The 26,913-nt window shown below is 41.1% G+C and overlaps 2 protein-coding genes across 4 annotated transcripts; both read right to left on the reverse strand.

The window, feature by feature from the left end:
• Positions 1-70: 70 nt before the first annotated feature.
• Positions 71-17,323, reverse strand: cc2d1b (coiled-coil and C2 domain containing 1B). 3 transcript variants are annotated; one of them, XM_083928888.1, is made up of 26 exons: positions 17,255-17,323; positions 16,856-16,977; positions 16,615-16,759; positions 15,837-15,940; positions 14,043-14,162; positions 13,486-13,626; positions 12,055-12,397; positions 11,653-11,771; positions 10,918-10,996; positions 10,088-10,165; positions 9,673-9,818; positions 8,801-8,873; positions 8,429-8,559; positions 8,218-8,347; positions 7,750-7,922; positions 7,401-7,526; positions 6,940-6,998; positions 6,679-6,795; positions 5,631-5,704; positions 5,274-5,332; positions 5,117-5,168; positions 3,816-3,915; positions 3,248-3,338; positions 2,991-3,113; positions 2,851-2,901; positions 71-2,306 (listed from the first exon to the last, which is right to left on the reverse strand). In XM_083928888.1, exons 2-25 carry the CDS (start codon positions 16,916-16,918, stop codon positions 2,890-2,892), a joined length of 2,658 nt encoding a protein of 885 aa, XP_083785014.1. In that variant the 5' UTR covers positions 16,919-16,977; positions 17,255-17,323; the 3' UTR covers positions 71-2,306; positions 2,851-2,889. The 3 variants fall into 3 exon arrangements, with proteins under 3 accessions (XP_083785014.1, XP_083785015.1, XP_083785013.1); XM_083928889.1 differs by having other exon boundaries at positions 9,673-9,800; positions 16,856-17,311; XM_083928887.1 differs by having other exon boundaries at positions 16,856-17,311.
• Positions 17,324-18,437: 1,114 nt separating this feature from the next.
• Positions 18,438-24,969, reverse strand: LOC310957241 (uridylate-specific endoribonuclease C-like). The gene is made up of 7 exons (XM_083927729.1): positions 24,915-24,969; positions 22,673-22,772; positions 22,417-22,528; positions 22,217-22,338; positions 20,746-20,858; positions 19,235-19,388; positions 18,438-19,150 (listed from the first exon to the last, which is right to left on the reverse strand). Exons 4-7 carry the CDS (start codon positions 22,238-22,240, stop codon positions 18,890-18,892), a joined length of 552 nt encoding a protein of 183 aa, XP_083783855.1. The 5' UTR covers positions 22,241-22,338; positions 22,417-22,528; positions 22,673-22,772; positions 24,915-24,969; the 3' UTR covers positions 18,438-18,889.
• Positions 24,970-26,913: the final 1,944 nt, after the last annotated feature.

Below are 26,913 nucleotides of genomic sequence, written 5' to 3' on the forward strand. Positions count from 1 at the left end.
TCAAATACAGCAACAAAGTTTAAAAAAAAGCCCGGCACAATTAAAAGAAGATATCTTTTAATGGGTACATTTTCAAGCAGGCAAATTCAGTTCACACTTAAAGCAAAATATAGCCTCGATTCTGTCTGAGATTAGCTTTTTGTAGATATGTGACATCATCCATCTTTGTAAACGAGTGAGTTAACAGAAAATAAAATGCAGGGTAACAGTCAAATATTCAGGCCAATCTCTATGTTCAATTTAACGTTGATTCACAATTTCTTCGTAACGAGGAGGAACAGAAATGTCGTGACCACAGAAATGTTCAACTAAATAATGTCGCAGAGCGTTTTGAGGTAAATCTGTTGAATGGTATTCGTGTAGTTGGTTTGTTATGGCTTCTTCATTTATCACAATGCTGCAGTCGAGACTTTAAAAGGGTCAGTTCACTCAAACCTGTGTCCACTTGGGACTGAGTCAGTCATGAATTCAAAGTGCTGACGTTGGACCGTGTATGAACAGACACATTCTTAACTGACAAAACAATTTCACCGTAAAGGTCCGTTTAGTAGCTGCTCCAGAGCTTTCGATCAGCAGATGTGGTTGATGTTAAAATGTCCTTCCTCCCTCCCCCCCGACACTTTAAGCTAACATGGATAAGACGTTCTTAAAGAATAGATTAGAAGTTCATTATTGTCCTTAAAGATTTTTTTCTAGGAGCAGTTTTGAAGTTAAATATGAACTTTCAGGTTGATCGTAAAATAGAAGTGTTTCTGTAATTTGGGTGAACTGGCCCTTTACAACAGAGATGGATTCATCCCAACATTCAGAATCTGATGCATAGTTGTAAAGTCGTACCGCACATTTAAAGGAAATGTCCGACATTTTGGAAAACACACTTATTTGCTTCGTTTGCAGATTGATACCACTCGTGTTGGGGTGTTTTAAATACGGAGCAGGAGCCAGGTGATTAGCTTGGCGTGGCGAAAAGACTGGACGCTGGGGGAAACAGCCACCCTGGCTCCGTCCAAACTTCAAAATAACACACCCGCCAACACCTAAAACGCTCGCTAACTAGAAGAGGCGTTAATGAATGAGCTTTATGCCAAAAACACAGCGAGCAGCGGTGAAGTGCCAGAGTTGGGGCCAGATAATAGCCACAGCCAATCAGAGCCCTGCGACAGGTTGATCCGTGTTTACAAAGACTTTCTTCCCGCCTGAGACACATGAGCGCGACACATGAGCGCGACACATGAGCGCGACACATGAGCGCGCCTCTCAGCCGCAGAAAGGTTAAGTTGTTGCGCTGCTTGTGTTTTTGCCATTAAGGGTGTATTTTTTATATCATTATTTATTTTAATATTTCACTTTTTAGACGTTAACAATGAAAGATCAGCCAAACTCAGCTCAGTTGGGATTCAACACAGATTTGTGCTGCAAGTGTAAACGAGACAGATAGAAATCAAACTTACCTAAAGCCACAGTTAGGTCAGTGTGCGGGTTAGTGACCACAGTTAACGAACTAACTAACTAATCAAAGTGAAAGGTGCCAAAAAGGGAGCGTGGTCTTCAAAGTAATGATCTTATCTCATCGTTTCTTGGCTTACTCCTTTAAAACATCTCAGAAAGTTTCTGCGTTGGCTTGTGTGGGGAAAATATTAAAAACCGTCCCATCACACGTGACACTCTCATTCCATTAGAGCGGGTTTGGCAGCTAAAGGGTGATTTCAAATATGCAGGATTTTACAGCAACAGTGATTACTTTGGTATTAGTGCATAGGTGCAGTTCTAGATACCAGAGCTGTAATAATATGAGGAATATGTACACATTCTTTGATATATTATATTAACTAAAGTCATGTCGGGCAGCAGGATCAGGTTAGCGCGTCTCTTAGCGGAGGACACGCTTCATGCCGTCCTCCAGGAGACAGAGGGACGCACAAGGAGACTTTTTTGGGGAACTGATCAGTTTTCTCTGCTTTAAGAAGGCTTCATCAAGTCCGCCTGGTGCATCACGAGCTTATATCTGCATTCAATCAGCGTGAATCACCAGCGGTGACTCAAACCGGAGAACAACCCTTCCTTCGATTTAGACAAGTATGTGTCCATCAGCTGGTGTCAGACTGAAGACGGACCAGCTGACCTACCGTGAACCAGCTCCAGCTCTCCTCCTGGTGGACTGCAGTGTGAAAGGGAGCGCGCGTGTCTCGCACGTGTGCAAAAGTTTGAACAAGTCAAAGACCCGTGTACGTCTGAGCGGCAGACCGTCCTCATCCCATCCCAAACTCCGTCCTCCTCCAGAGTGTTTTTGATTGAGTGCCTTTATTCTGTGAGACAAAGAAGTTATCGGTCAGGTGAGTCAAATACAGCCAGACACTTCCTTAAACACCTACATTTAGAAGAACAGTCACGCTTTTCTTATCTGTTCGTTCAACATGAAGCTTAACACAAGGACTGGAAAACAGGGAGACACAGCTAGCCTGGCTCTTTCCAAGCACCTTTAAAGCTCATTAATAAATGTTATATTTTGTTTTTGCTACTTTGCGTGAAAGCCGAAGGTCCCTGCTTCCAGCTAAGAAATAGTTCCCGCACATAACACCCCCCAGAAAACCACAACCTACTGTTTGAATACAGATTTAACAAGCTATGACGCGTTCATTAGTGAGCTTTAGAGTTGCTGGCGGGCTGATTTTGTTACCTTCAGACAGAACCAGGCTAGCTGTCTCCAGTCTTTATGCTAAGCTAAGCTAAGCTAAGCTAAGCACCTGCTGGCTGTAGCTTTATATTTAACATGCAGACATAAAATGGTATCAATCCTCTCATTTCACTTCATTTTCATCCAATTCAAACAAAAGAGAGAGAAAATAGTACCTTTATCTTGTGAATCATCTTGAATCTTGCATCAAAAAACTAAACAAGGACCTTGGAGATAAAACAAACCAAAAAAAACAACATCAGACATTTTTACACAATCTCCGGTTGCTGCAAAGCACATTATCTCTGTACGTTACCTGTGACTTGTCGATCACCAGCCAGCGCTCGGTGCTCGTCTGCGTGTCCTGTCCGCTCAGAGGCTCCCGTAATCGAATCTTCACTTCAACGCGACCTCCCGTGGGTTTACGTCCGTCCATCACCTGACGCCACAGACACAAGGGTCCAAGTTACTGATGATCATTAGTCAGTGAACGCCTTAGAGAAGAGACGGTTGTGCGTCCATCTTTCTCCGTCGGCTTTGTGTTGTGTTTCTGTTGCTCTGAAGGCCGCCTACCTCTACGATCTCCCTGAGTTCACTCTGTGACTCAAGCTTCTCCAGCTTCACGAGGGCCGTGCCGATCGGCTTGTCGCTCCGCAAGAAACCGCTGTGAGGCAACACACAGCGACAGCATCACTGTGGCAGTCTCAACACGACAACACTGAACAAAGTATTGTTTATCTTTTTGGCTACTCTGACATGGAGGCAGTCATGAAATAAATAAATAGAATGATTTTCCTTTCACTCCAGTGTAAACAACAACACGCAGGAACTTTATTTAGGTTGGTTTAGGGTTGGGCGATAAGGTTTTGATATTAATATTTGGGTTCTTATGTTTGAATGAATGCTGTAAAGTGCAACTGCACCAAAATATTTCACTGTATAAGAACATTTTTATGTTTTGTTTTAGTAAAATTAGAAATACCTTTAATTCAACAGCATGGTTTTGATGCATGAATTTTTTTTGTATACATTTTTTACCTAGTAGTGCAACACCAATATTGTGATAATCATGACAACATTAACTTCCTGTCCGTTCGTATTCAGTGCCCATGATGTTGACCTCCTGAAAACTGCGACTCACCCTTTGTGCAGCAGCTCCAGTTTGAGGCCTTTAGACGCCACCACCCTCCTGAAGCCGCGGTGGTTACGGTTGATTGACAGGGTGAAGCTCTGGTTGTATTCTGGTTTCAAAGAGATCACACAGGAAGACACGGAGCTTTCTGAGACTTTACATAGCAAGTATTTTAGATGAGTCAACCTTTAAACAGTTTGGTTTTGCATTTTTCTACCTGAAATTCTTCACTGATGAATTTGAAAACAACTCAAACAACTTTGACTCAACATCCTGTAAATTATAGTCTGATTATGACGGCTTTATTTGTCCTGTGAACCCTCCATGTTTAACATTAATGTATTTTTTTTGTCATTTTTGTTTATATTCTTTGAAGATTCCATCCTCTTTATTTTAAAACATTATAACATTCATTTCACACATTTTTTATTGCAAATTTATGTTTGATATTTATGATTCTTGGCTCTTGCAATACTCATTTTCCCTCTTTCCTTCCTGCTGCTGTCAGACTTTACAATCAGCACTGCTCCCAATAGACTACTGACCTCATCCTGTACCCTGTACCCTGCACTGTGCAATATGCCTGTACTATGGGCACTTCTGCTTTTTGCACTATTTTGACATATTTAATCATATTTATTCACTCCATATTACATTATTACAAACAAACAAAACAAGAAAAACTGCACTATATCATGTGAATATGTACATATGTCTACTTTCCATTTTCTTCCCTTTTCAAATTTAACTTTATTGCTTCTTTTTGCTATTTTTTTAAAATCTTATTTTGTCATTCTGTTGCTGCTATGACAAAAGAATTTCCCCGTCTGCGGGACATTAAAGGTTTTCTGATTCTGATTTTCTTTTGCTATGTTTATTGTGACCTTTATGTACCAGAACACCACGGTAACATACTTGTACTTGGTGATAAACCTATTCTCAATAACTTGTATTCTTAAAACAGTACACATCTTTTCACTGATTTATTCTTATCCTGAAATAAAATCACTCATGTAGTCCGAAACATAAATTAGGTGACTCATCTGCAGTTCACGAAGAGTGTCCACACAACTTGGGGAAAGTCAGACTTAAATAGGTTCTGACACATTTTGGACAAACTGATGAGATTTAAAAGGACGGGAGAGAAATAACTTAAGTACTTAAAGTAAAAAAAAAAACTTTTTTCGAGGAGAGTTGAGTGTAATATTCTGAAAATCAACATCTATTTGGGAAAGAAGTGTCACTGCTGATTCACGTTGTTGATATAGAAACATATGACACACAGATCTACAGCGGTGTTCGCGTCTCACCTGGGGAGTTAGTGTTCTTGATGACAGCTGTTTTGTGTTTCTGAGGCTGCTCCTGGTGACAACAAAACAGAAACCAAACGCTTTAAGGAGAAAGTCCCCGGTTTAGCCTGTGGTGGCTGTGAAAATGAAAACTGTAGCTGTAGTTTGAGTCTCTTACCGTGCTGGGGTAGGGGAAGTCGAACTTGACGTATGCGTCCAGATCGTTTGTCTGGATTCCTGAAAGAAAACGAGAAATTTAAGCACAAATTCTTCCACAAGGCCGTAATGTCATGAAGCTAAAGGTCGCAGTAACTTATATTTAAGACTTTTAAAAGACATTAATAGTGTATTTCAAACTGAGAACACGACTGAATCAAAACAGAAAAAATTAATGTCGACCTACGGGGACATTTTAATGAGATTTAAAGTGTAACTTTTCACCAGACCTACAGCAAAGCATTTTTTTTTTTTCTAGTAGTTGCAGAAACCATGTGGACCAGTTGTACTTTATATAAAGCCTGATTTTTGTTTTTACCATTAGGAGCAGGAAGATTCATCCCTTTGACGATGACCACAACCATATCAGTGCTGCTCAGGTCTGGAAATATCCTGAAAGGGACGGTAGGTAAGAAAAAACACTGATTTACATCCTCACGTACATTAAAGCTGTTCTCTTAAAGAAGAATTGAGCATGTTGTTTCTAGCGGCCTCTTTGGCGGTAAGATGTAACTGCAGACAAGTCTCTTCCTTGAGAGCCCTCCATCTTGTCACATTTAGGGTCGCAATGAGTGTTCATTTTTTTTTTTTTGCTCTTTTGTAAACTTTATTGACACACATTCACCTCTCTACTTCTGGTCCGTCCCCTACATGTTACCCTCTTAAATCCATACACACAAATGGTCCTATTACACTTCTGCCCTTACAACAAGCCTGACTCAGAAGTTGGAAGTTACAGAATTACGATAACAAGTGAATGCAGCATAACTGTTGGTGACAATCTTGGCCGACAGACCAACTGCTGTCAGTAGCGTCACTAACATGGCGGCGCATTTACATCTAGGGAGGGAATGTCGCCACAGACACAGACATTACGATACTCAGCAAAAAGGCAACAAGTGCTTTCATTATTATGATTAATCACTATTGTTTTTCTCACTCTTTGATAGAAAGTGACTTAAAAGACAATTAACTAGATGAAAATCTTATGGAGTGCAGCTTTAAAGTAAAAACCTTTAAGTCAAAAATGCTTCAGCAAAAAAAAATAAAACATGAATAGGACGAGTAAGCGGTTCTAATGTTTGAGACTTACTTTCTTCAAGTTTGAGTAAAATATCAAAGCACATCTCAGGCGATACATAACCTGGAATATATCAACATTCACTCAGTGGCCATAAATAAGGAACACCTGTAAAATCTAACGCTGTCTTTGCCGGCACCTTGCTGGATGATGTTGCTTTGCAGCAGAAATTGAGCCTGGTTCAACTTCCTGTCCCGCTGTGTCGATGCACTTCACTTTAACTAACGAGTCAAAACTTGTCAGGACTGAAGAAAAGTCGTATGAACTTTCGCAGGATAATATCCACCTGACAGTGTGAAAAGATCTCTCCTCAAAGTGATGTTTGGGAGGAGGCAGACCTCTCGACTGAGCCAGCTTCAGCACCTCCAGACTCTTCTTACAGCTCTCTGCCATCTTCTCAAACCTGGAACACACACACACACACACGCACGTTTTTACATAATAATAAAAAAATAAGATGATTAATCCACTTAACTCCAATAGAGTTGGAGTTAAGTTCCAGTGTGAGAACAGAGTTTGTATGTAAACTGTGACACAGGAAGCTTACTTTGTTGTTTCGCCGACGTTCCCCAGGTGTGTGAACTGTTTGGAGTGAGTCATACATTTCTACAAAGGAAGAGGAGAAAGAAGAAGGAAATGTTTGTCTTCACACAGCGACAACACGAACAACAGTGTAGAGCAACCAGACTGGGAATAGAAAAACTAAATCTTCTTTTATAAAGAAATATCAGACATCCGAAAGGATAAAAATTAGTCTTATTAACATCCTGCCTTGACTGAACATGATGCTCGAGTAAACGTGCTTCACACTTTGGAACCAACATTTTTATTTTAGGAAGATGTTAATGAAAAAATTTGAGGTTTATCCAACTTCAAACATGAGTTAGATGGAAAAAGCCAAAATATAAAAAATTAAGGAGGAATAACATACATTTCTTCTCAAACTGTCAAAACGATAACGTTGATTACTAACCGTGGACACGAAATCATGATAATCAGTAATCTTACGTCGTACTGCTCTTTGAGGATCTTGGCCAGTTGTGTGTAAAGCTGCTCGGCTTTCTCTGAGATCTGCACGTCGCTGTGATGAACCAGGATGAAGTCGTCGTCTTCGTCACCGGGGGGTGACGGCACCTGCAGGGTACAGAACAGAGGGGGTCAGCCAGCAATAATGTAACAAAAGTCATAAAACTATCGTAATATTAAATAAAAATATTCAATAGAAAAAATGAGGCGTGCCACTACTCTCATCCAACTCAATTTCCTGTACTGAATCAGGTCTATTTCTAACACCAGGTCGAGTTTAGGTGAATCAAACAAAAGATTCAGTAGCAGAGGAAATCTCCCATCTGCTCACCGTGCTGATGTCCACAGTCTTGCCGCTACGTGCTGCTTCGATCATGGGGTCGAAGCCCTTGGCAGTGCGGAGGAAAATCTTGGCCTGCTCCATGTCATTCTTCTGCTTCGCCTGCAGAGCCGCCTTCATGTACTGCTTCTTCCTGCTCTCCAAGAAGTCCAGCTGCTGACCCACTAGAGGACGAGGAAAGAAAGTAAACCGACTGTAAACAACAATCTCTGCAGAGATCCAACATATAATTAGTTGCAGCACTCTCACACAGGGATCCAAATAAGGTCATTTGCATGGCTGAAGATGGAAAGACCTGTTTTTGTTCTTGTATTTGTCGTGTCCTGGGATAGTAATATCTACAGTATATTGTAATAAACTAGCTCTCTCAGAAATAAAAAGACGTCTGTGACCTGCTTCACGAGAGGCTGAAGTGAGTGTGTGGTGTTTCGGAGGAAATCTGTCTGTTTGGGGACTGACCTGTTGGTGAGAGTCCTTCCCTGGAGGCTGTTCTGTCGGGTGACGCTGACGGAGTCCTTCTCCGTCCTTGCCCTGCGGAGGGGACATCCAACATGGGCTTCTTTGGCTCTTCTGGAGCAGCAGGCTTACTCTGCAACAAAAACTAAACACTATCAACAATTTCTCGATAAAAACATAATTCAAAATGTGTAATGTGCTGCTGATGGGCCACCTCCTCCTTCTCCTCATCTTCATCGGCTACTTCGGCAGCATCAGTGGAGGTGAGTTTATCGGCTGCCTCCAGAGCAGCAATGAATCCCTGCTCTGCTCCTGTCGCCTTTTGGCCCGGGATTGGAGGAAAACCTGAAAGATAAAAAGAAAATTTGTCATTCTGACTGGCACCTAAACACTAGACATACTCATACATGCTTAAGTACAAAAACATATCTTGTGGTGCTGCTACAGAGATTCACAGACAGCTTTTTTAGTGATACAGTACAGAGTAAACCCCCAGGATTACAGAACCAGAAACACAATTACAATCCAATTTTACGGAGCTAAAAATACAATCAACTCAAAAACACAAATGGCAACAGGATCTCACCAGGGGGAACCGGCAGCTCATCAAAGTTGACCGCTTTTCCTGCTTTGTGAGCTCGGATGGCACTCTGGTATTGCTGCAGGAGGAGCAAGGTTAAATATTGTTACTGAGCTGTGCTAATGCAGCTGTAATTGGGTAAAAGGAGACAACATTTTTTGCTGTAAAGTGTTAGAAGTGTAGTGTGTAGGAATAGTGAGAATGTTGTTTTGTCCATTTCTAGTATTAAACGTCTGTTCTGGTTCTTTATTCATATCCACATATTTTTTCACATCATTATTCTATTTACATTATTATATGTGTATGTGCATATAATCAATAGCTATACAAGAACTTTAACAGATATAATCATGTATTAAGAGCCTGACAAACACTGCTTTAGGTTTCCACACCTTCTTAAACCTCAAATTCAAGGGTTTTTCAAGGACTTTAGAGGCCCAATCCCCTCAAATTCAAGGACCCACCACGGCATAGTTCAGGACACGGATCAAGACTGATTACTGTTACAACATTGCTCATTTGTATGAGATCCAGCTCACAGACAACAATTAAAAAGAGAGAGTTCAATGTGGGAATAATTCTCACACAAGCGGACAGAGAGGGATTGTAGCCTATTTACTAACATTAATTCAAAAACATTATCAAAAGGACTTGATAGCAAAATGTAGACACGTTATCATTAGTTATATGTGTTCACTGTTTTGTTCCACTGTGAGAAAAGGGACCTGTTCACACAGTGGAACCTGAGGAGAGTCAGCGAGACAGCGGATTGCTTTGGGAAAAGCCGAGATAAAGCACTTTTAAACTTTCAGAGCAAGACTTCAAGGACCCGTGGGAACCATGTGCAGAGATAAAGACATCAGAGTCTTCCCTTATACCTTGGCGATACGGTCGTGCATTCGGGCCTTGCGGTCGTCTCCCCCGGCTTTGGCCTGACTGGACGCCTCCACATACTTGGCTCGTCTCTGCTCAAGAGCCTCCAACACGTCTTTGGGAGCTGCAGGTGCTGATGGAGGGGCAGCGGCTGAGGTGAAACAACAAGGTTACGAAGAGTTTCTCTAGATGTGTTTAAAACATCAAATAATGTTAATGTTATTAAAGAGGACTAAGAGTATCTACGGGTACACAGCCATGCTGTGAGCCAGTACTCAGGGCTTTAAGCTAAATGCTAACATGCTTCCGATTTTAAGGTATAATATTTAACATGTTTATTCTCTTAGCAAGTTGAGAGACTGTACTATGTGACGAGCATTAAGTCAAAAAGAAACCCAAGCAAATTTTAATTGTGACTACCTGCAGCAGCTGTAACCGGTTGGGTGCTCTCAATGTTTTGACCAGGGGAAGGTTCCTTCAGTGGAGCAGCGCCTCCTCCTGTGGCCGAAACAAAGCAACATGAGATGAATGATACATAAAGAATCAGATACAACAGGTTTCTATCCAGTAAAATTATTATTTTAATACATTTGCTGAAGATATGTCTTGATGAAGCTACTGATTATACATTTCCTCATGTGCATTCCCTCCCAGAAGATACTTGTTACCTCTGATGGGTTTCTAGACTTGTTTCTGTAAAATATAATCCAGGGTTTGTGTTGAAAACTAAACCTTTTAGATAGTTATTGTTCTGCAGTTCCTCAGCATTTTGCTCCTGTTATTTAGGATTGATCATATTTCACCTGCACAATTACGTCTACTTTTTCCATCTTTTTTTGTAATTGATTTCGAATAAAGTCACATCAATTCAAACTTTTTAGTGCCAAATCATAACATAAGTGATCTCAAAACACTACATATAGAGAGCACACTCTGACTTATTTATGATTTAGAGACCCAACTATTCCTCCATGAGCAGCAAAGTACAACAAATGATAATTATTATTATTATCTATAATAATAATCATAGAAGTCAAATCAGTACACTGCTTTAAAAAGCATCTCAAAACCCATTTGTTTTCTTTGGCTTGTCTTGATTTAATTATTTTTATGTTTGTGTGTTGTACACGGTTTTGTCCTTGTTCGCTTCGGTCTCATATCCACTTTTCCCTTCTGTTCTTCCCGTTTTTAAAAGAGCTGTATAGACGGAAGTTTTAGTCTGGTTGTGTGTAAAACACTTATTTCCTCACCCTTTACTGGAGATGGAGGGAGGCCACTCAGGTCGACTGCTTGTCCTTTTTCCAATGCCTCAATCACCGCATCGAAACTCTGCAACAAAAAACACCAACAAACCCAAACTCTGTCAAACACAATGATGGTCTTTGTCTACTTCCAGATTGTTGTCATGTTTGACATACTTGAGAGAGAAATCCTGCAGCCAAAAATATTCAGGGACGGGCTCAGACAAGAGACTGTTAGCAATGTCTCATTAACCTTTATTTAGCAATAATGTGGTAAGAAAACAACCAGTGTGTTTATTGCTGCTACATACTCTTGAAACTTGTTCTGCTTAGCAAAATTGTTTGAATATTTTCACCCAGCTGCAGCAGAAACAATGCTTTATTATGTGCACTTAAACAGTTGTAGCTCAGCAACTACATATTTCATTTAATCTATAGGGATGTATCCTGTTGGTACTGGATGTTGCTAAGAACGTCATACTGGTTTCCTGTGTTATTTCGTCTTAAAATATATTTTTTTAATCTTCTAGATTCTACGAGGAAGTTGCTTTGTTCTACCTTAGTCTTCTGGTCATCTACTAGTCACATTTACCCCAAACAGTATCTTCCTCCTGCCTACGTGTTAAAACCTTATTCCTCACTGAGAGCAAAATACTGGCACAAAACACAGAAAACATTCAAAGTTATACAAAAACACTGCTGATACAAATGTCTGTGCAGGAGTCTTTTAGTCCCTTTACTTACCTTGCTGGTCTTGAAGTAAAGTCTAGCTTGCTCCACATCTCCCTGCTTCTTGGCTTGTAGAGCTGCCATCTTGTATTCCTTCTGCCTCTCCAAAAGCAACGTCTTGGATAGCTCGTTTTCTGAAGATTCACGAGGACAGAGAGGCAGAACAATAACCACATTCATCCCAAACTGAGAAGCTCGAGAATGTGTAAGTGTATATGTAACCTGCGCTGGAATATTTTAGTTACGGTTGCTATATCAGACGACTTTTGCTAAACAGTATGGCAACGTCTACACCTTTTAGACACCTTTTGATACCTTGTTTTAAGACAACAACTATCTAGGATACCAAATGTAACATATCACAGAGGCACATTTTTTAAGTGTCTTTGCAGTTTGTAACTCAGTGTAAACACAGACCATCAGTTGGACTGGTCTGAGGCTGGTCGACGGGTTCCTCTGTCTCTTCCTCCTCTGGAGATGGGACGGTGCTCAGAGTGTGAAGGGTAGTAAAGGACGACTGCTCCTCTTCACTGCTGGGGGTGATGATTTCCGGTACAGCAGGTGGCGGCAGCGTAGCCTCCGACTCGCCCTGCTGACCTGAAGGAGCGTGTTCAGGAGGCGAGGGTACTGGGGGAGCAGGTCGTTGGGGAACAGCAGGATGAGAGGTGGCCCTCGGGGCTCCCGTGGCAACAGGAGGAGGGATATCTGCCTCGTTCACAGCTCTCCCTTTCTTAACAGCAGCTAACATCGTCTCCAGAGTCTGTGGAGAGCAACGTTAAAAGTCAGTGTCATCTGTAATTGTGCAGGATGTCTGAAAGTTAAAAAAATGAAGGAAGCATCACTGCAGTCCAGTATTTACAGGCATAAATTATAAACACAACTATGAAATAAACATCTTAAATTATGGGTTTGGAGAAGCACTGAAGAGTGTGATCAGACACATGAATACCAAACGACTGCGTTTCTAATCCGTTGCTGTTGGGCTTGTTTAGTGTTGCTCATAATTTACAGAGGAGGCCTTCATTGAGGAATTATTTTCAGCTGACTTATTTTTGCCTCTTGAATAGAAGAAATTCATTCAAGTTTGGAAATGGAATCGTGTTACTCAGAAAATAAAGATTACAGATAATACAGTAAATAAACAAAGGCCCTCCTCGATTCTACTACGTCACATGCGTTAAGATGACAAAAAATACACTGAAATCATGTTGAATATCATATTAGACATTCTCAAATACTTCAAGATTTGATTTTGTAAATGTTTTTTAATTGTTCGTTGATATGACAAATCATTGCCGCTCTCTGGCGACGCACTGTAATTAAATGGCTGTAATTAATGGCGTCAGTAGTGGTTGGTTAATCATTTACTCATGCTTAACAGACTGATCATAATAAGAGAAAAAAACTTTTGGTTTGTGAAAAATCCCTTTTTTCAGGGATAATTTAAGAACACTTAACAATTACGACTGCAGACAGATTATTATGAAAACCAATTATTCATGTCTTATTAACATTTATAAGTGCAGACTTGATGGTTATTTGAGAGCATGGACCCATGAACATTCACGATTTGGATGTAAACATTCATAACCTTATTACCAAATAGAAAAGGACAAACATAATTATTTCACCATTTAACTGATTTACTATATATTCATGATAAGAAAGACATTAGTTTAAACTCATTACAAAGAGTGCCTTACGATAAACTGGTACCAACAAATCTGTACGTCACATTTCATGACATTTGTAAATCCTCCCATATTTTAACAAAGACAGACAGTAATTCATAATGAACATGTTGCTGCACCTGGAGCATCTTTTATCCTGTCTGCAGGATTCACTCACCTTCAGGCCGCGGTCGTATCTCCTGGCTTTGGAGGTCTCCCCTGCAGCTTTAGCGTTTTGTGAGGCCGTCTTGTACATGTCTGCTCTCTCCTCCAGGGTGTGTTGGAGGCTGCCGGGAGCTGCTGGGGGGGCCTTTACTTCCTGCGGTTTCACCAAAACAACAGGCAGGTACTGTCAACATTATCTGAAAACAGCTAGTAAATCTACGCTCGTGTGCGTGGGTTGAGAAAGCATTTGCCACAGATAAACAATAGGAGGACATAGCTAATTCGACAGATCTGAACCTCATCTTTATTCACTTGATTAACATACTTTTTTTTTAAGTATTCAAAGAAGACCTTAACACAGGTGGGATCAATATGAAATGTCTTTACAGGAATGCACAGACTTCCAGAATCACGTCATTAAGTTAACAACTATTGTTTGGAGATACAGAGTTACTAAAAAAAAAAGAAATAGGCAGCTAATTTTCAAATCCAGCGGACGTCTGCCCTTTCCTGTTACCGGCAGATTTGGACACGTGTTTTTGTGTCTGGTAGTGCGAGCACATGTTGTACCTGCGTCAGTGGCGAGTCGGGCGTTCCAGCTTGAGATGATTCAGCAGTGGCAGAGGATGTGGAGGAAACAGTTACAGCATCCTCAGCCTCCCCCTCACCTACCACTTCCTGTAGCTCGGCCTGATGGGGAAAGATACAGCAACTGATCAACAACTTTGACTGTTTATATGCAAGGCCGGATTTTAGAAGAACAGAAAGTGAGACGAGTTCTCTGTTTGGTAAAACTCGCAGTTGTTTGACAAATGAAATTCCTGTGAACCAAAATGTGCAAATTGAAATTAAGGCCACTTAATTTAAACTGCACACATTTTCCAGCATTACTTTACATATATGCCGGTTCAGGTGTTGCTTTTGGGGTCATGAGCCAGTAATCAGGTGTACCTCTGATGGTTACCTAGGTGACATTATTACATGTACACCTGCACCTGACAAGCTCAACTCTGCGCTGAAAAAAGTGCTTGGATAGATTAGCCCACATCTTTGCAGGAATATTATCTTTGTGGATACAAAACCTAAAAAACAAAGCATTTCAGGAATTAAAAGACTTGGAGAAATGTGTATTATATATGAAATGAATAGGTTTGATTTACTGTAGAGCTCTTTACAGGTCTAAGTAAAATTCAATTCAACAGCGGCAGCTTATTCAGAACGCTCCCACACAGTCACGCATTTAACATGTTGACACTGGGATTGCTCTGGGGATCCTTGTAATAACTCGTACTGCATCCTTGAATGAATAAAGTAGCAAACTTATCAAACAGGAACATGTTTGGGATAGCAAAGATACTAAGACATGATATCTATCAAACAGGAACATGTTTGGGATACCAAAAGATACTAAGACATGATATCCTCACTCTGTAACTTGTTGATTTCCTGCACTTTAGAAGTACACCTTACTTCCTTCATCCTTAAACTTTCAGCCATAAAAATACCAGTTAAAAATAATAACATTTTATTTGAAGCACCGTTCATGTAGTCTTGCGTTGCCACACCCTACTCCAGAGCTGAAGGCCTCATGTCTCGCTGCCCCACACATAAACTCTGGGATAAAGGAAAAAAAATGCTCTGGGTTGTTTGCATTTCTTCAAACCAATCTGAACTCCTATTGGGCAGCGAAGCTCCAGACGGGGCCGTGCCTCTGCAGTATAATCTCCGGAGGGAACTTGTTTTGGTGGAACATTTACACTTAGAGGTGAAGCGTGCCTATACTTTATCTCTGGAGGAGCTCACTGGACTCAGACGATATGCAAGCTATACTGTATGTTGCTGTTACAGAAACTTAGTAAACCACAATCACAGGCCACGTGCTGGATGTCAGGCTTTATTATATCTACTGAGCTAGACTACCTTTCAAGTGACCCAAGACACTAAATCAATAAAAAAAAAACCTCTGTCTAAAAACATTCAAAGAATTAAGATAAGTTGATATTAGTTACAGAAGTGACACCAGTTTTTCTTTCTGTTTTTGTACAACATAGGGTGCTTTGTTATTTCATTCCAAAAAGTACTTGAGTATCTACCATGTTATAAATGTAAAAATTGACATTATAGGCTCACAATGGGCACTTTTGAAACCACATGGATGATGGCCAAAAGGTCCACAAGCGATACAGTTATGTTTTTGATGACTCTACGGTTTGTCGTGTGTTGGATTTATTGGGTGTGTACAGCTGTTTAAATTAATTAAAGTGTATTTAAAAACACGTCTGATAAATAACCTTCTTTGTCCAGACTCTTGGAATCTAAACAGCCCATGGCGTTAGAGCAGTGATAAATATACACAACACCAACCAATAGATCTTCATCATCTTCCAGGTTACTGTCATCTTCGTCCTCATCCATGTCTTTCATACACTCGTCCGCCATTCTTGCGATGTCTTCCATGGGCAGGGGGCCTACGACACAAACAAGATGCCATGTATCCCGCTTTTGTATGTTAAATTAACAACATATATTACATAGTCATGACCGAAAGAACGAAGTCGCGTGTACAATCGTCCCAAGTGGGTTTTCTCAGGAGGGTGGCTGGAGTCTCCCTTAGAGAGAGGGTGAGAAGTTCAGCCATCCGTGAGGAACTCGGAGTAGAGCCGCTGCTCCTTTGCGTTGAAAGGAGCCAGTTGAGGTGGTTCGGGCATCTAGTAAGGATGCCCCCTGGGCTCCTCCCTAGGGAGGTGTTCCAGGCACGTCCAGCTGGGAGGAGGCCTTGAAGAAGACCCTGGACCAGGTGGAGAGATTATATCTCCACACTGGCCTGGGAACGCCTCAGGATCCCCCAGTCAGAGCTGGTTAATGCGGCCCGGGGGAGGGAAGTTTGGGGTCCCAAGCAGTTGAAGGTGAGAGAGTGAGTATTACATGGTAATGTAGTAAAAATTAGTGATAGACTGATATATCGGCCAGCCGATATTTGCGTTTTGTAGGTGTAACGGTATCGGCCACTGCAGGTTGTGTGTTCGCCGTGTGTTTTCCAATCATTATTCACAGACAGGCGTCAGAACAACATGCAAATAATAGTCAAATCACACAAAGATGGTTTGTTCACAGGACTGTTTGTCCGAACCACTGCACTCACTCTTCCTCTTCTGCTTGGCTCTTCCTCCAGCAGCAGCTTTATCTCCAGTGATCGCAGCAAGTTCAGCCTCCAGGTCCGGGTCGTCGAGAGTCTCCTCCATGCCCATCATCATCTCCTCGGGGTCCAGGTCTACAAACAGACCCATCTGAAACCAGGAAGTAACAGATTACCCCTTGGAAGCTGTTGTCAGGAGAAAACGTCAACACAAGTTCATCATTGTCGTTGTTGTTGTTGTTGTTACCTGCTTGGCCGCAGCAGCGCCCTGGCCTCTGGGCTGCGGTGCTCTCTTCTTTTTACCAAACATGTTGTTGTTGTTGTTGTTGTTGTTGAACAAGCCCCTAAGCGACACTCCAGCGGTCCGGACTAAAAACACATTAAAAGAAGCTCGTTTCCTGTGGTGTAAATGTCATGTGCGTGGTCGCGGCCGTTAATTGAAGTCATGTGAGCGGTTGTCAGGTGGCTCCGCAAACAGACAGGGTAACTGACGGTTATGTTAGCCGTGCGGCTAGCTGCTATGCTAACCGTGTCTGTCGCCTGTAACTGGAAAAGTTTGTTTGGGAGACGGAAGACGAATGTTAGTGTCCCCGTTAGCAAACGTTCAGGAGAGTTGCGTCCACGTTTAAAGCGCGAGTGCCTTTACCTGCTCGCTCATCGGCACTTCGTCAGGTAGTTTCCAGAGGTTTCATTTCTGCGGTTTGACACGGTGAAGGGTTCGCTTCAGTGCGCATGCGCAGGGCGAGGGAGCGTCCGAGGATAATTAAAGGTGCAGCCCTGCGTTTTATCTGACCGGGTTCAATGCACACATACATGGGTTAAGTAAGAAATACGTCTATAACTGTAATAAAATAAAGTTTTATTGTCATTTGCATAGGAAACATCAGATTTTCTTTCATTGACATTCCTGTCGGAGGCCCTGCAAGTGCATGGTATGGACATCTAACTGTATAGTATACAATGTGAGTGCTAAATGCTAAGCACAATTAATAAGCACACAAAATTGAATTTATTTTTATTTTTTATTATAAGAATATATTTTTCTATCAGTAGGACTTGTTTTTTGACGTGTGAGGATTATTAGATTTAACCATAGACAGAGGCGGTAGTAGCTCAGTCCATAGGTGACTGGGCTGGGAACCGGAGGGTTGCTGGTTCGAGTCCCTGTGTGGGCCATGAATGGAGTGTGGACTGGTGGCTGGAGAGGTGCCAGTTCATCTCCTGCCGAGGTGCTGTTGAGCGAGGCACCAAACCCCCAACTGCTCGGGGGTGTGTGTGTGTGTGTGTGTGTGTGTGTGTGTGTGTGTGTGTGTGTGTAAAAATATAATAGACTGAAAAATGTCCCCCCATTCGCGGGACATATAAAGGAATTTTTCTTCTTAAAAACATAAATAATAAAGAAATATTAAGTAATAATAAATTACCTGTTATTATATGTATTCCCAGTTATAATTATTTATTATAATAAAATAATAACACTCTAAATTTACTCTCAGAATGACAGGAATGAAGTCAGATTTCAGAGAATAAAAACAATTACATTCTAATATTAAAAACAAAACAATAAAGAGTATGTAAAAGTTTCTGACTTTATTCTCAAATCCCTGGTTTTTAATCAGTACATTATTATTATTAAATACAATTTTGGTCCTAACCATAAAGCTGTTTTCTTCCTTAACACAGTCAACTCTAGCGCTGTTAGTCAGTTCATAGTGCTGCCAGTTAACCACGGCAGCGCTGCCAAATAGTTGTTTTTGTGCTACATTTATGTGAAAACAGAAATAATATCTACTTATGGTAAATAAAAATGATAGAAACATCTGTTTAATTTAAGATCTTTAATAATACATAGTTTTAGGTAGGGCAAAAACGACCAACTGTATTTAGACAGACATTCCAGTTTACAGTCCAACTATGCTCCGTTTCTCTCAAACTCTCATGAACTCTTTGGCCTAATTTCACAAATAGGGGAGAATAACAATGTCAACGGTATTTTGTAGACAAATAAACTTTTATTTACTTCTTAATAGTATACAGAATAAGACAGATAACTGATTAATAACAAGCTGTATGCCTTCCGTGATATAAATTGAGATTAAGAGGTGTAGGATGAAAACCGCTCATTATAGACAGTTTAAGCCTTTTTAAGACGTTTAGTGTAGAAAGAACTTGATCCAGATATCTCTTTGGTGTATACTGCACAACAATAAAATCAAGTGTAACGCAAATTGTTAAAAATGCAAATGTTTACATGTCAGCTGACACATCGGGTGGAGTGATATTACAGATCCCTGTGGTTGCTGCTGAGCAGTTTGGGGTAGGACGTGCCGATGGATCGCCCGTGCCGATAGACAACCAGCTCCAGCACGTACTCGTCCACTTTCACCACCACAGATGTCGCCTTCTCAGTCGACATGAGGAAGATGATGGTGAACAGAGCCACCTCAAACTCCGGACTGACGCCAATGAAGGAGCCACCAATCGGCTTCACCAGACCTTTCCAACTGAACTGCAGGTTCAGAACGTGGTCGTCTTCATCAGGCTGCGAAGACCAAAAAGCTTCATGAAGGCACTCATACCATTATAAGGTGTTCAGTAAGTGCTAAATGACACAGTGTTTTCTTACTGTATCTTTTCTATCTCTTGCTTTGTAGCCTTTGTAGTCAACATGGTCGTGTTTCTCCTGCAGGTAGAACTGGACCCAGTTGTGAAGACCCATGATCTCCCGGTTGAACTTGGTTTCTCCCACAAACACATGTTCAAATCCACAGGAATCCTCTCTGTGATGAAAAGCATCAATATGTTGCAAAGATAGGTTTATCGATGTGTGCTCACATACATCCTGAGATTAGAACTTTATTTCCTCTTTATCTACTGTGTTTGCATTGCTGCCTAGATGAAGGATGAACGCACTAAATGTAAAACAACCTGCGACTCTCCCTTTAAGAAGCAGCTGAAAATCAAATATATGCAAATTAAATGTTTTTATCAGTACAACAAACAAAATTGAAGTTTAACCCATCCACAGTTCTTTAGTACGAAAGTGCGTCCTTGGAAAAAGAAGTTTGACTAGAAAAGTTTAAACTCCACTTACTTTCTACCTTTTTTGGGGCAGTTTTATTTTTAGCAAAACTCATTTGACTGATGAAGACTGTGAGATGGGGTTAAAAGCTCCAGAAAAGTCAGTGAGTGTTTATTATCAAAGTGTTTATATATGTATGTATTGATATAGGGCTACACGGTGGTGTAGTGGTTAGCACTGTCGCCTCACAGCGAGAAGTTTGCATGTTCTCCCCGTGTCTGTGTGGGTTTTCTCCGGGTTCCCCGGTTTCCTCCCACAATCCAAAGACATGCACGTGTTAGGTTCATTGACGACTCTAAATTGCCCTTAGGTGTGAATGGTTGTCTGTCTCTGTTCGTCTCTATGTGCCCTGCGACAGACTGCCGTCCTGTCCAGGGTGTACCCCGCCTCACGTCCGATGTAAGCTGGGATCGGCTCCAGTACCCCCGCGACCCCGACCCCGGGATAATCGGTTGAAGATGAATGAATGAATGTATTGATATATATTTCTTTCCACAGTCTCAAAACAGGATTACTACTAGGGCTGGAAGATATGCAATATTGTGTTGTTGAATATTGCAATAACAATATTACTTGTGATAATTACATTAAAGACATTTAAGTCTACTCAGCTCTACATTTCTGCTGATTTCAGTTTGCTGCTGAAATACAACCATTATTCTTAATTGTGCGTATTGTTGTATATTGTTTATACCTACGCTTAACCACAATGTCTATCACACTCAGTTAATTGTTTGATTTATTTTACGTTAGCTTTATTTTGATTTGATTTATGTTTATGCTTATTGTTACTCTGATCCTTTCCCATCTTTGTATTGAAACTGTTGCACAATGACTTCCCTTGGGATAAATAAAGCTTCTTGAATCTTGAATCTTAATGTTGAATGAAAAAAACTGAAAAAGTAATTTCCGCCATGATTTGAAAAATGAATTGAACACAAAAGGCACCATTAAAAAAAGAACGATCGTTACATTTTAAAGTGCAGTTTTCTACTGAAACCGAAACGCTCTCTCTTCATTACAGCAGCTCCCCCTGCTGTTAGTGTGAAACTCACCCTCCACTCCTGTCCCTGTGGTAGAGGCGGAACCAGATCTCATACAGTTGTCTCTTGAACTGTCCGGGGTCTGATGGTGACTGCCCCTTCCTGACCAGATACTTGTGAGCGCACTATGAAATAAAAAACGGACAGCATGATTACAGTTCAAGCTATAAAATAGTTTGTCAGGATGAAACTGTACTCTTGGAAACCCTGGAAATAGTCAATATGTTTTTTATCCGTTAAGCCAACATGGACGAGAATTCATAAAGTGCCAGAAAAACTGATATTTAAACATCTACAGATTGAGCAAACTTGCCGGGGAAGATCTTGTGATAAAGACCCAGAACGACTAACTGGCTTTGTTTTGAGATTGTTTTGTTCACTAGTAAAACATTTAACGTATAGTTCCTGTTATTGAGCACAAAATAAAGTGCAAGAAACATTTTCCTAAAATAAGGATGCAGCGCAGACTAAAAAGCTTAATGAAAGAGAAGTTACAGTTTTTATTTCATGTATTGTGATAGCATATATACAGTTGAACGCATTCTACCAATCTAGAATCATATATATTATTATTTTATATCTATCTGTATGTTGAGGATTAACTCTTTCGTATAGTCTGTGGCTGATTCAGATTTTTTTGAAGTGGCATTGTATGAGGTACTTATCCATAGTTAAAGTATACGGTATAGATACAGAATGCAATGTGCTGCTCTGGACAAAAACTGTCATTTCACCTCGCAGAACACGGGAGTTGCTGGTCTACAGCTGCCTCGATCTGTAACAAACCAGCATCTCCTGTGTTCTGTGAGGTAAAATTACAGTTTTTGGTCAATCTGGTGGCTTTGACGAGAGCATAGATAACGGCTTTAGTTCCCTCTGCTTATATTTAAACAGGGCTGTTCGACAGAAAGGGGCGGCACGGTGGTGTGGTGGTTAGCACCGTTGCATGTTCTCCCCGTGTCTGCGTGGGTTTGCTCCGGATTCTCCGGCTTCCTCCCCAGTCCAAAGACGTGCAGGTGTTAGGTTCATTGATGAGTCTAAAATTGCCCGTAGGTGTGAATGGTTGTCTGTCTCTGTTTGTCTCTATGTGCCCTGTGACAGACTGGCGTCCTGTCAAGGGTGTACCCCACCCCACCCCGATGTCAGCTGGGATCAGCTCCAGCCCCCCTGTGACCCCGACAGGGACAAGCGGTTGAAGATGGATGGATGGATGATGTTCGACGGAAAGATAAAGCAGTCAAAATATTCTAAATAAAGTCTACATTTAAACTGATATTGTATATTTTAGATGTTCCTTTTTTAGGTGGCTAAAACACGTTTTGAAGTGTGGCCCAATGTTCTGTGTCCACAGCACAGAACATTGCTTCAGTTCTGTGCCTGCTTGTCCAAACTGCTGCAGAATACAACCTCATATAACCCTACTTCAAATAAATCCAAACTACCCCTTTAACGACATGACTCCTCTCTCTCACAGCCACTGCACCTTCATGACTTCGGTCTCCATCATGGAATTGATAAAGAGCCTGTTCTCCTGAAGCTCCTCTGACGTCACCGTCTCTGACACGCCCGTGGACACCTCGTAGTTGTCCAACAAGTTGATGAAATCTGCATTAATAAAATACACATGCAGGTAGTTCTGGCAAAAGAAGGAGTGTAATGGGAAGAAAATGAACTGCTACTTACGTAAATATGTCTCGATACCCTTGAGTTTGTCTTCATTGACGTAGGTGAAGAGAGGAGCCCTTGCCCTGTCTCTGGCATAGTTACTGCCTTGAGCCACATAACCTGCCCTCCCCTGAGAAGAACACATACAAATACACAGACAGACATCAGCATGTAACTGTAAAGGCAGGGAAATTGACTGCATGGGTTGCGTGTATCTCTGACTGAGGGTTTTGCATTGCAGACTAGCGGGCAAAGGCTGATTTGCGGTACTGACCTGGAGGGAAATAATGTAATCAGTCCCCGGCCTGAGGCGGTTTGTATCCAGGCGCCAGAGTTGGTTTAGCACCTCGGTGAGCTCCTGGTCGGCCTTTTGACTGTGAAAAAGTGGGAAAGCAGTGAGTTAAGTTGAGTAGTAGTGTTAGACAAAACAGAGAGGGCACAGTAAAAATGAAGTTTGAACTAGTTCATATTGATAGCTGTACTTTGCTGTTTATTGTGTAATAATTGATTTAAAAAATATGTTATGTTTGATGGGGAAAAAAATGCTTTTGTTGCTTGTGTGAAATATTTGAGAGTATTTTGCACACAAAATGCGTCACTTCAAACTTCACTTTTAAACTTTCTCTTTAGGTTTGTGTGTGAACTGCAAAATTCAAAATGATAAAAATTGTAAACTGGTACCAATTTTGGAAATAGAAACTTGGCATGGCTGTTTTCAAAGGGGTCCCTTGACCTCTGACCTCAAGATATCTGCATACAAATGGGTTCTACGGGTACCCACGAGACCTACTTTTACAGACATGCCCACTTTATGATAATCTCAGACAGTTTCTCATGCAGTACAAATGTTATTTTCACCTATTCTAAAATGGTGTGGTTGAATATTCCTGCATACTGTCTTGAAGTGCATAAATTGAGTATGAGTGCTAAGCTGAGACTCTTGAGCAGATGCTGCTTCTCCACATCTACTGTACTCCACCAGTGAGGTGTCCTACTGCACAGCAGGATCTAATGTTTTACCAGTTTAAAAAGAGGTCCCTTGTTTTACCAACACTGATTAAATCAACCAAGTAATGACATTAAATAGACCTCCAGCTCATCACAATACCCTTTTACTGGGACACAGATAACAGATAACAGCAGTTAACAGGAAGTCGCCCTAATATATCAAATTCTTAGTAGAAAAAAAAGCTTGTAATCTTGTTTCAAACTGGATTTTCAAGTACTGTAATTTTGTTGGTCTAAAAAAATTTATATTTTCTGGAAGTGAGGGGTCAGTTCACCCAAATTACAAAAAAAACAACCACTTCCCTGTATTCTAGCTGTGTCTAGCCGGACTGACTGTATCTACAAAAAAGAGGAATAATGTTTTTGTGATTTGGGTGAAATTACCATTTCAAACAAATGCAAAAATGTCATCCAGGTGTTCGAAACTCTCGCTTGTCTAATCAAGTACAGTGATGAATATTGTACATTTTAAGAGTCAACTTGCACATGTATTACTTTGTTCCGTTTAAGTATCATTGAAATGTTGCAGTTCATGTCGGCCTTGCATTAAAACGTAGCCAATGTTGCACTTAAGCTCTCTGATGGGGAAGCTCCTTTAATTTGCATTCTTTTAAATAAAGTGTCTCTGGCCTGAAGCCCTCACATCAGCTGAAGGTCTTCTGTTATTTTATTAGTTTCGTTCCCAGGGACCAGTCTAGCCTCTGGTGTTTTCTTCCTTGGCTGCACGAAAAGACCCCATCTCCATCATTGAGTTACAACTCCATCACGAGGCCTAAAACCTCCAGATAATAGCTGTTAGGACTCAGGGTACAATGCGAGACCATGATCAGTTGCTCCCGTGGGTTTAAAACCTTTGCATCTGCTCATTATCTTCAAGTGACAATGCCATTAAAAGTGTCTCAAACAACCGCCACACCCTTCCTGCCATCTAGACAGAGCAGCTGTTCAACACTGAAAAAGACAGAGTTGAGTAAGAAGCAGATGACAGGAAGAAGGAGCCCTCTGACACAGAAACTTCTCTGTTCTTAAACAAGCCAGGGCACAGATATGAACATCACAAGGGAGGACAGCTGCACACTTTTATCACAGCAGAGACTGTTCCTTGTTTGTGCTGTTGCATAACTTTACCCACTCATCAATACCAGAACCTGCAGCACTCACTTACAAACAAACAAACAAACAAACAAACAACCTCAACATCCTTGATTACACTGTGCAAACCTGTCATCTGCACTGAGAACAGCTGTTGGACATTTGGAAACAAAACCTACAAACCTTTACTTATTCTCGACATCACCATCAATAAAGTATCACGTTACAGTTTGGCTGATGTTTACATGAAATAGTGCGTCTTGACTGTAAACAACGTGTTGAAACGGTTTAAAATGACTGGAAAATGCCAACAATTAGCTGATAGGAAACATGCACGTGACAGGAACTGTAGAAATTAGTTTAAAAGTTAAAAGTTATTCGGGTGCAGCGATGTTATTTGTCACCCACAAACCTACCTCCGTGCTATGACTCCGTTCAGTGCAGAGAGTTACTTCCCATCCTCTCAGTGATACTACCGTTTCATGTGAACTGTTATCTGAGGTGTCAATCATGACGTTACCATGGGAACCTGCAATACTCAGCCAATTATAAGACCCGAAGATGCGACACGCCCTCCTGTCATTAAAGGGGCGCACCCCATCCTCTGGTTAATAACGCAACAGTATTCACTAATATTTTACCTCAAAACAGTCATTAGAGTGTGATTCCTGTCTCCTGAGTGATATAGCAAATAAACAAAAATGTAGGCTATTTTACTAGACTCTGAATTAATGTCTTCTTGGAAATCCTCAAAGCAATTTCAGTCCCAGCCTGGTCAGATGCGTACATGAACTGATGAAGCCTCTTGGATGAGAGGTGAAACGTCTTCCTATACAAACAACCAGTCCAGTTGTTTTTTGACTGAAATTGCTTTGAGGATAACGATGACCTGGACGAATGAGAACATTCACAGGCTTATTGTCTTCTTGGAAAATGATTAAAGCCTGTGAACCTCCATGCAGGTGTTAATGTGGATGGTTAGACCCCTTCTCTGGACTGTGTGTGTATTGTGGCATGTTCTTGAGCCTCCTGTTAGCTTTGTTGCACCTGTTAAGGCAGGAGAAAAAATGACTATCATTCTTATTGGGAGATGGAGATTTGTGACCTCATAAATTCCCATCCAAGCTCCGCCCAGCTTCAACCCAGGCGTCAGCCAGAATAACTGAAACACTTGTGCGGGTGTTCGGTAACCTGACTCTCGCCAGATGAATTGTGTTCCGCCTTTCTTCACTCATCCATCTGGGATCGCTTCATAGGAAAGTGATTTCAGGAGGCTGGGCCTTGTCAAAAATCCTTGCATATGATTGGATAAACCACTTGTCCGTCATCTTTATTGATGTGCTACTTCAACCACTCACATCGAAACCAACCTGTGACACTGATGAGTGACGCCAAACACAACAGCCAACATCGTATCCACCAACAAAAGCCTTCAGAGCCGTTCTCTGGTTCTTTTAAAGAAGAAATAATCACTAGATCGGACAACACGGATGAAATAGCAGCATCCATGTTGACGCCTGCTTCCTCGATGCGAGCCGCCACAGTTGCTTCTCTGCTACGTCACATCTATAAAACCCCGCCCGGTGGTCCTAATTGGTCCGACCTTTTTTCACGAACCCTGAAGTCCCTCTGCTATGGAGCGAATCTAGATGGTTGAGCGGAGCTAGGGGGAGCCAAGGCGGAATGAAAGTCATCTGGCGATAGTAAGGTTTGGTGTTCAGAGATTTTAAAGTGAAATTCCAGCGTAAAATCATCCCAGGGTCTTTTTTGGCAAATACACTTATCAAATAAGCCATCGAGACAAATTTTTTTCGTGAATAAACTGTTAACGGAGAAATCCGGGAGAGTTGCTAACAGCCAAATGTGGCCAACACTGATTAGCTCGGGGCAGTACGGTGAACGCATTTGACCACTAATACTGCTCAAAATAACACCAAAACTCTGCAGTAGCATGAGAAGAGTCCTTACACATATTAAACAAAGCAACAATGAGCTCCTTCTTTTGGATTGCATTAGACAATCGACTTGAATGGACTTTACTAGGAGAGGAGCTGGTACCTGGGCCAGTAGGTAAGTCTTTAAAACACTCTTTTAATAAACTCCGGGTTCACTAACTACGTTGTTTGTGTAAAGACTCTTCTCATGCTACTGCAGAGGTTTGGTGTTATTTGCATTAGTGGTTAAAATAGACGTTTTCATGCCTTTACCGTACTGCTCCGAGCTAATCAGTGTTAGACCCGGGGATGATTTTACGATTTTTTGATCTCACAGATATGACTTGTTGTTATAAAAAACATGTTGTTATAAAAAAAGCTATCATGATAAACCGTCAACAAAGAACCCACAAATATTTAGTTATTTAATAACATGTTTTGAAATAATTCAAATTTCATCCCATCATCTCATCTCATCTCA

The sequence above is a fragment of the Echiichthys vipera genome (genome assembly GCF_963691815.1).
Source record: "Echiichthys vipera genome assembly, chromosome: 15".
Lineage (NCBI taxonomy): Eukaryota > Metazoa > Chordata > Actinopteri > Perciformes > Trachinidae > Echiichthys > Echiichthys vipera.

Bases quoted from the DNA above. Each gene is read 5' to 3' on its own strand.
- LOC310957241 (XM_083927729.1), bottom strand. From the start codon at position 22,240: ATGATGGAGACCGAAGTCATGAAG. The intron at 20,859-22,216 runs GTGCAGTGGCTG...TTTATTTCATAG, and splicing joins TGGAGACCGAAGTCATGAAG to TGCGCTCACAAGTATCTGGT. The intron at 19,389-20,745 runs GTGAGTTTCACA...TTTTCATCACAG, and splicing joins CACAGGGACAGGAGTGGAGG to AGAGGATTCCTGTGGATTTG.
- cc2d1b (XM_083928888.1), bottom strand. From the start codon at position 16,918: ATGTTTGGTAAAAAGAAGAGAGCACCGCAGCCCAGAGGCCAGGGCGCT. The intron at 13,627-14,042 runs GTACAACATGTG...GTGAAACCGCAG, and splicing joins CCGACTCGCCACTGACGCAG to GAAGTAAAGGCCCCCCCAGC. The intron at 6,999-7,400 runs GTAAGATTACTG...CTTCCTTTGTAG, and splicing joins TCCTCAAAGAGCAGTACGAC to AAATGTATGACTCACTCCAA.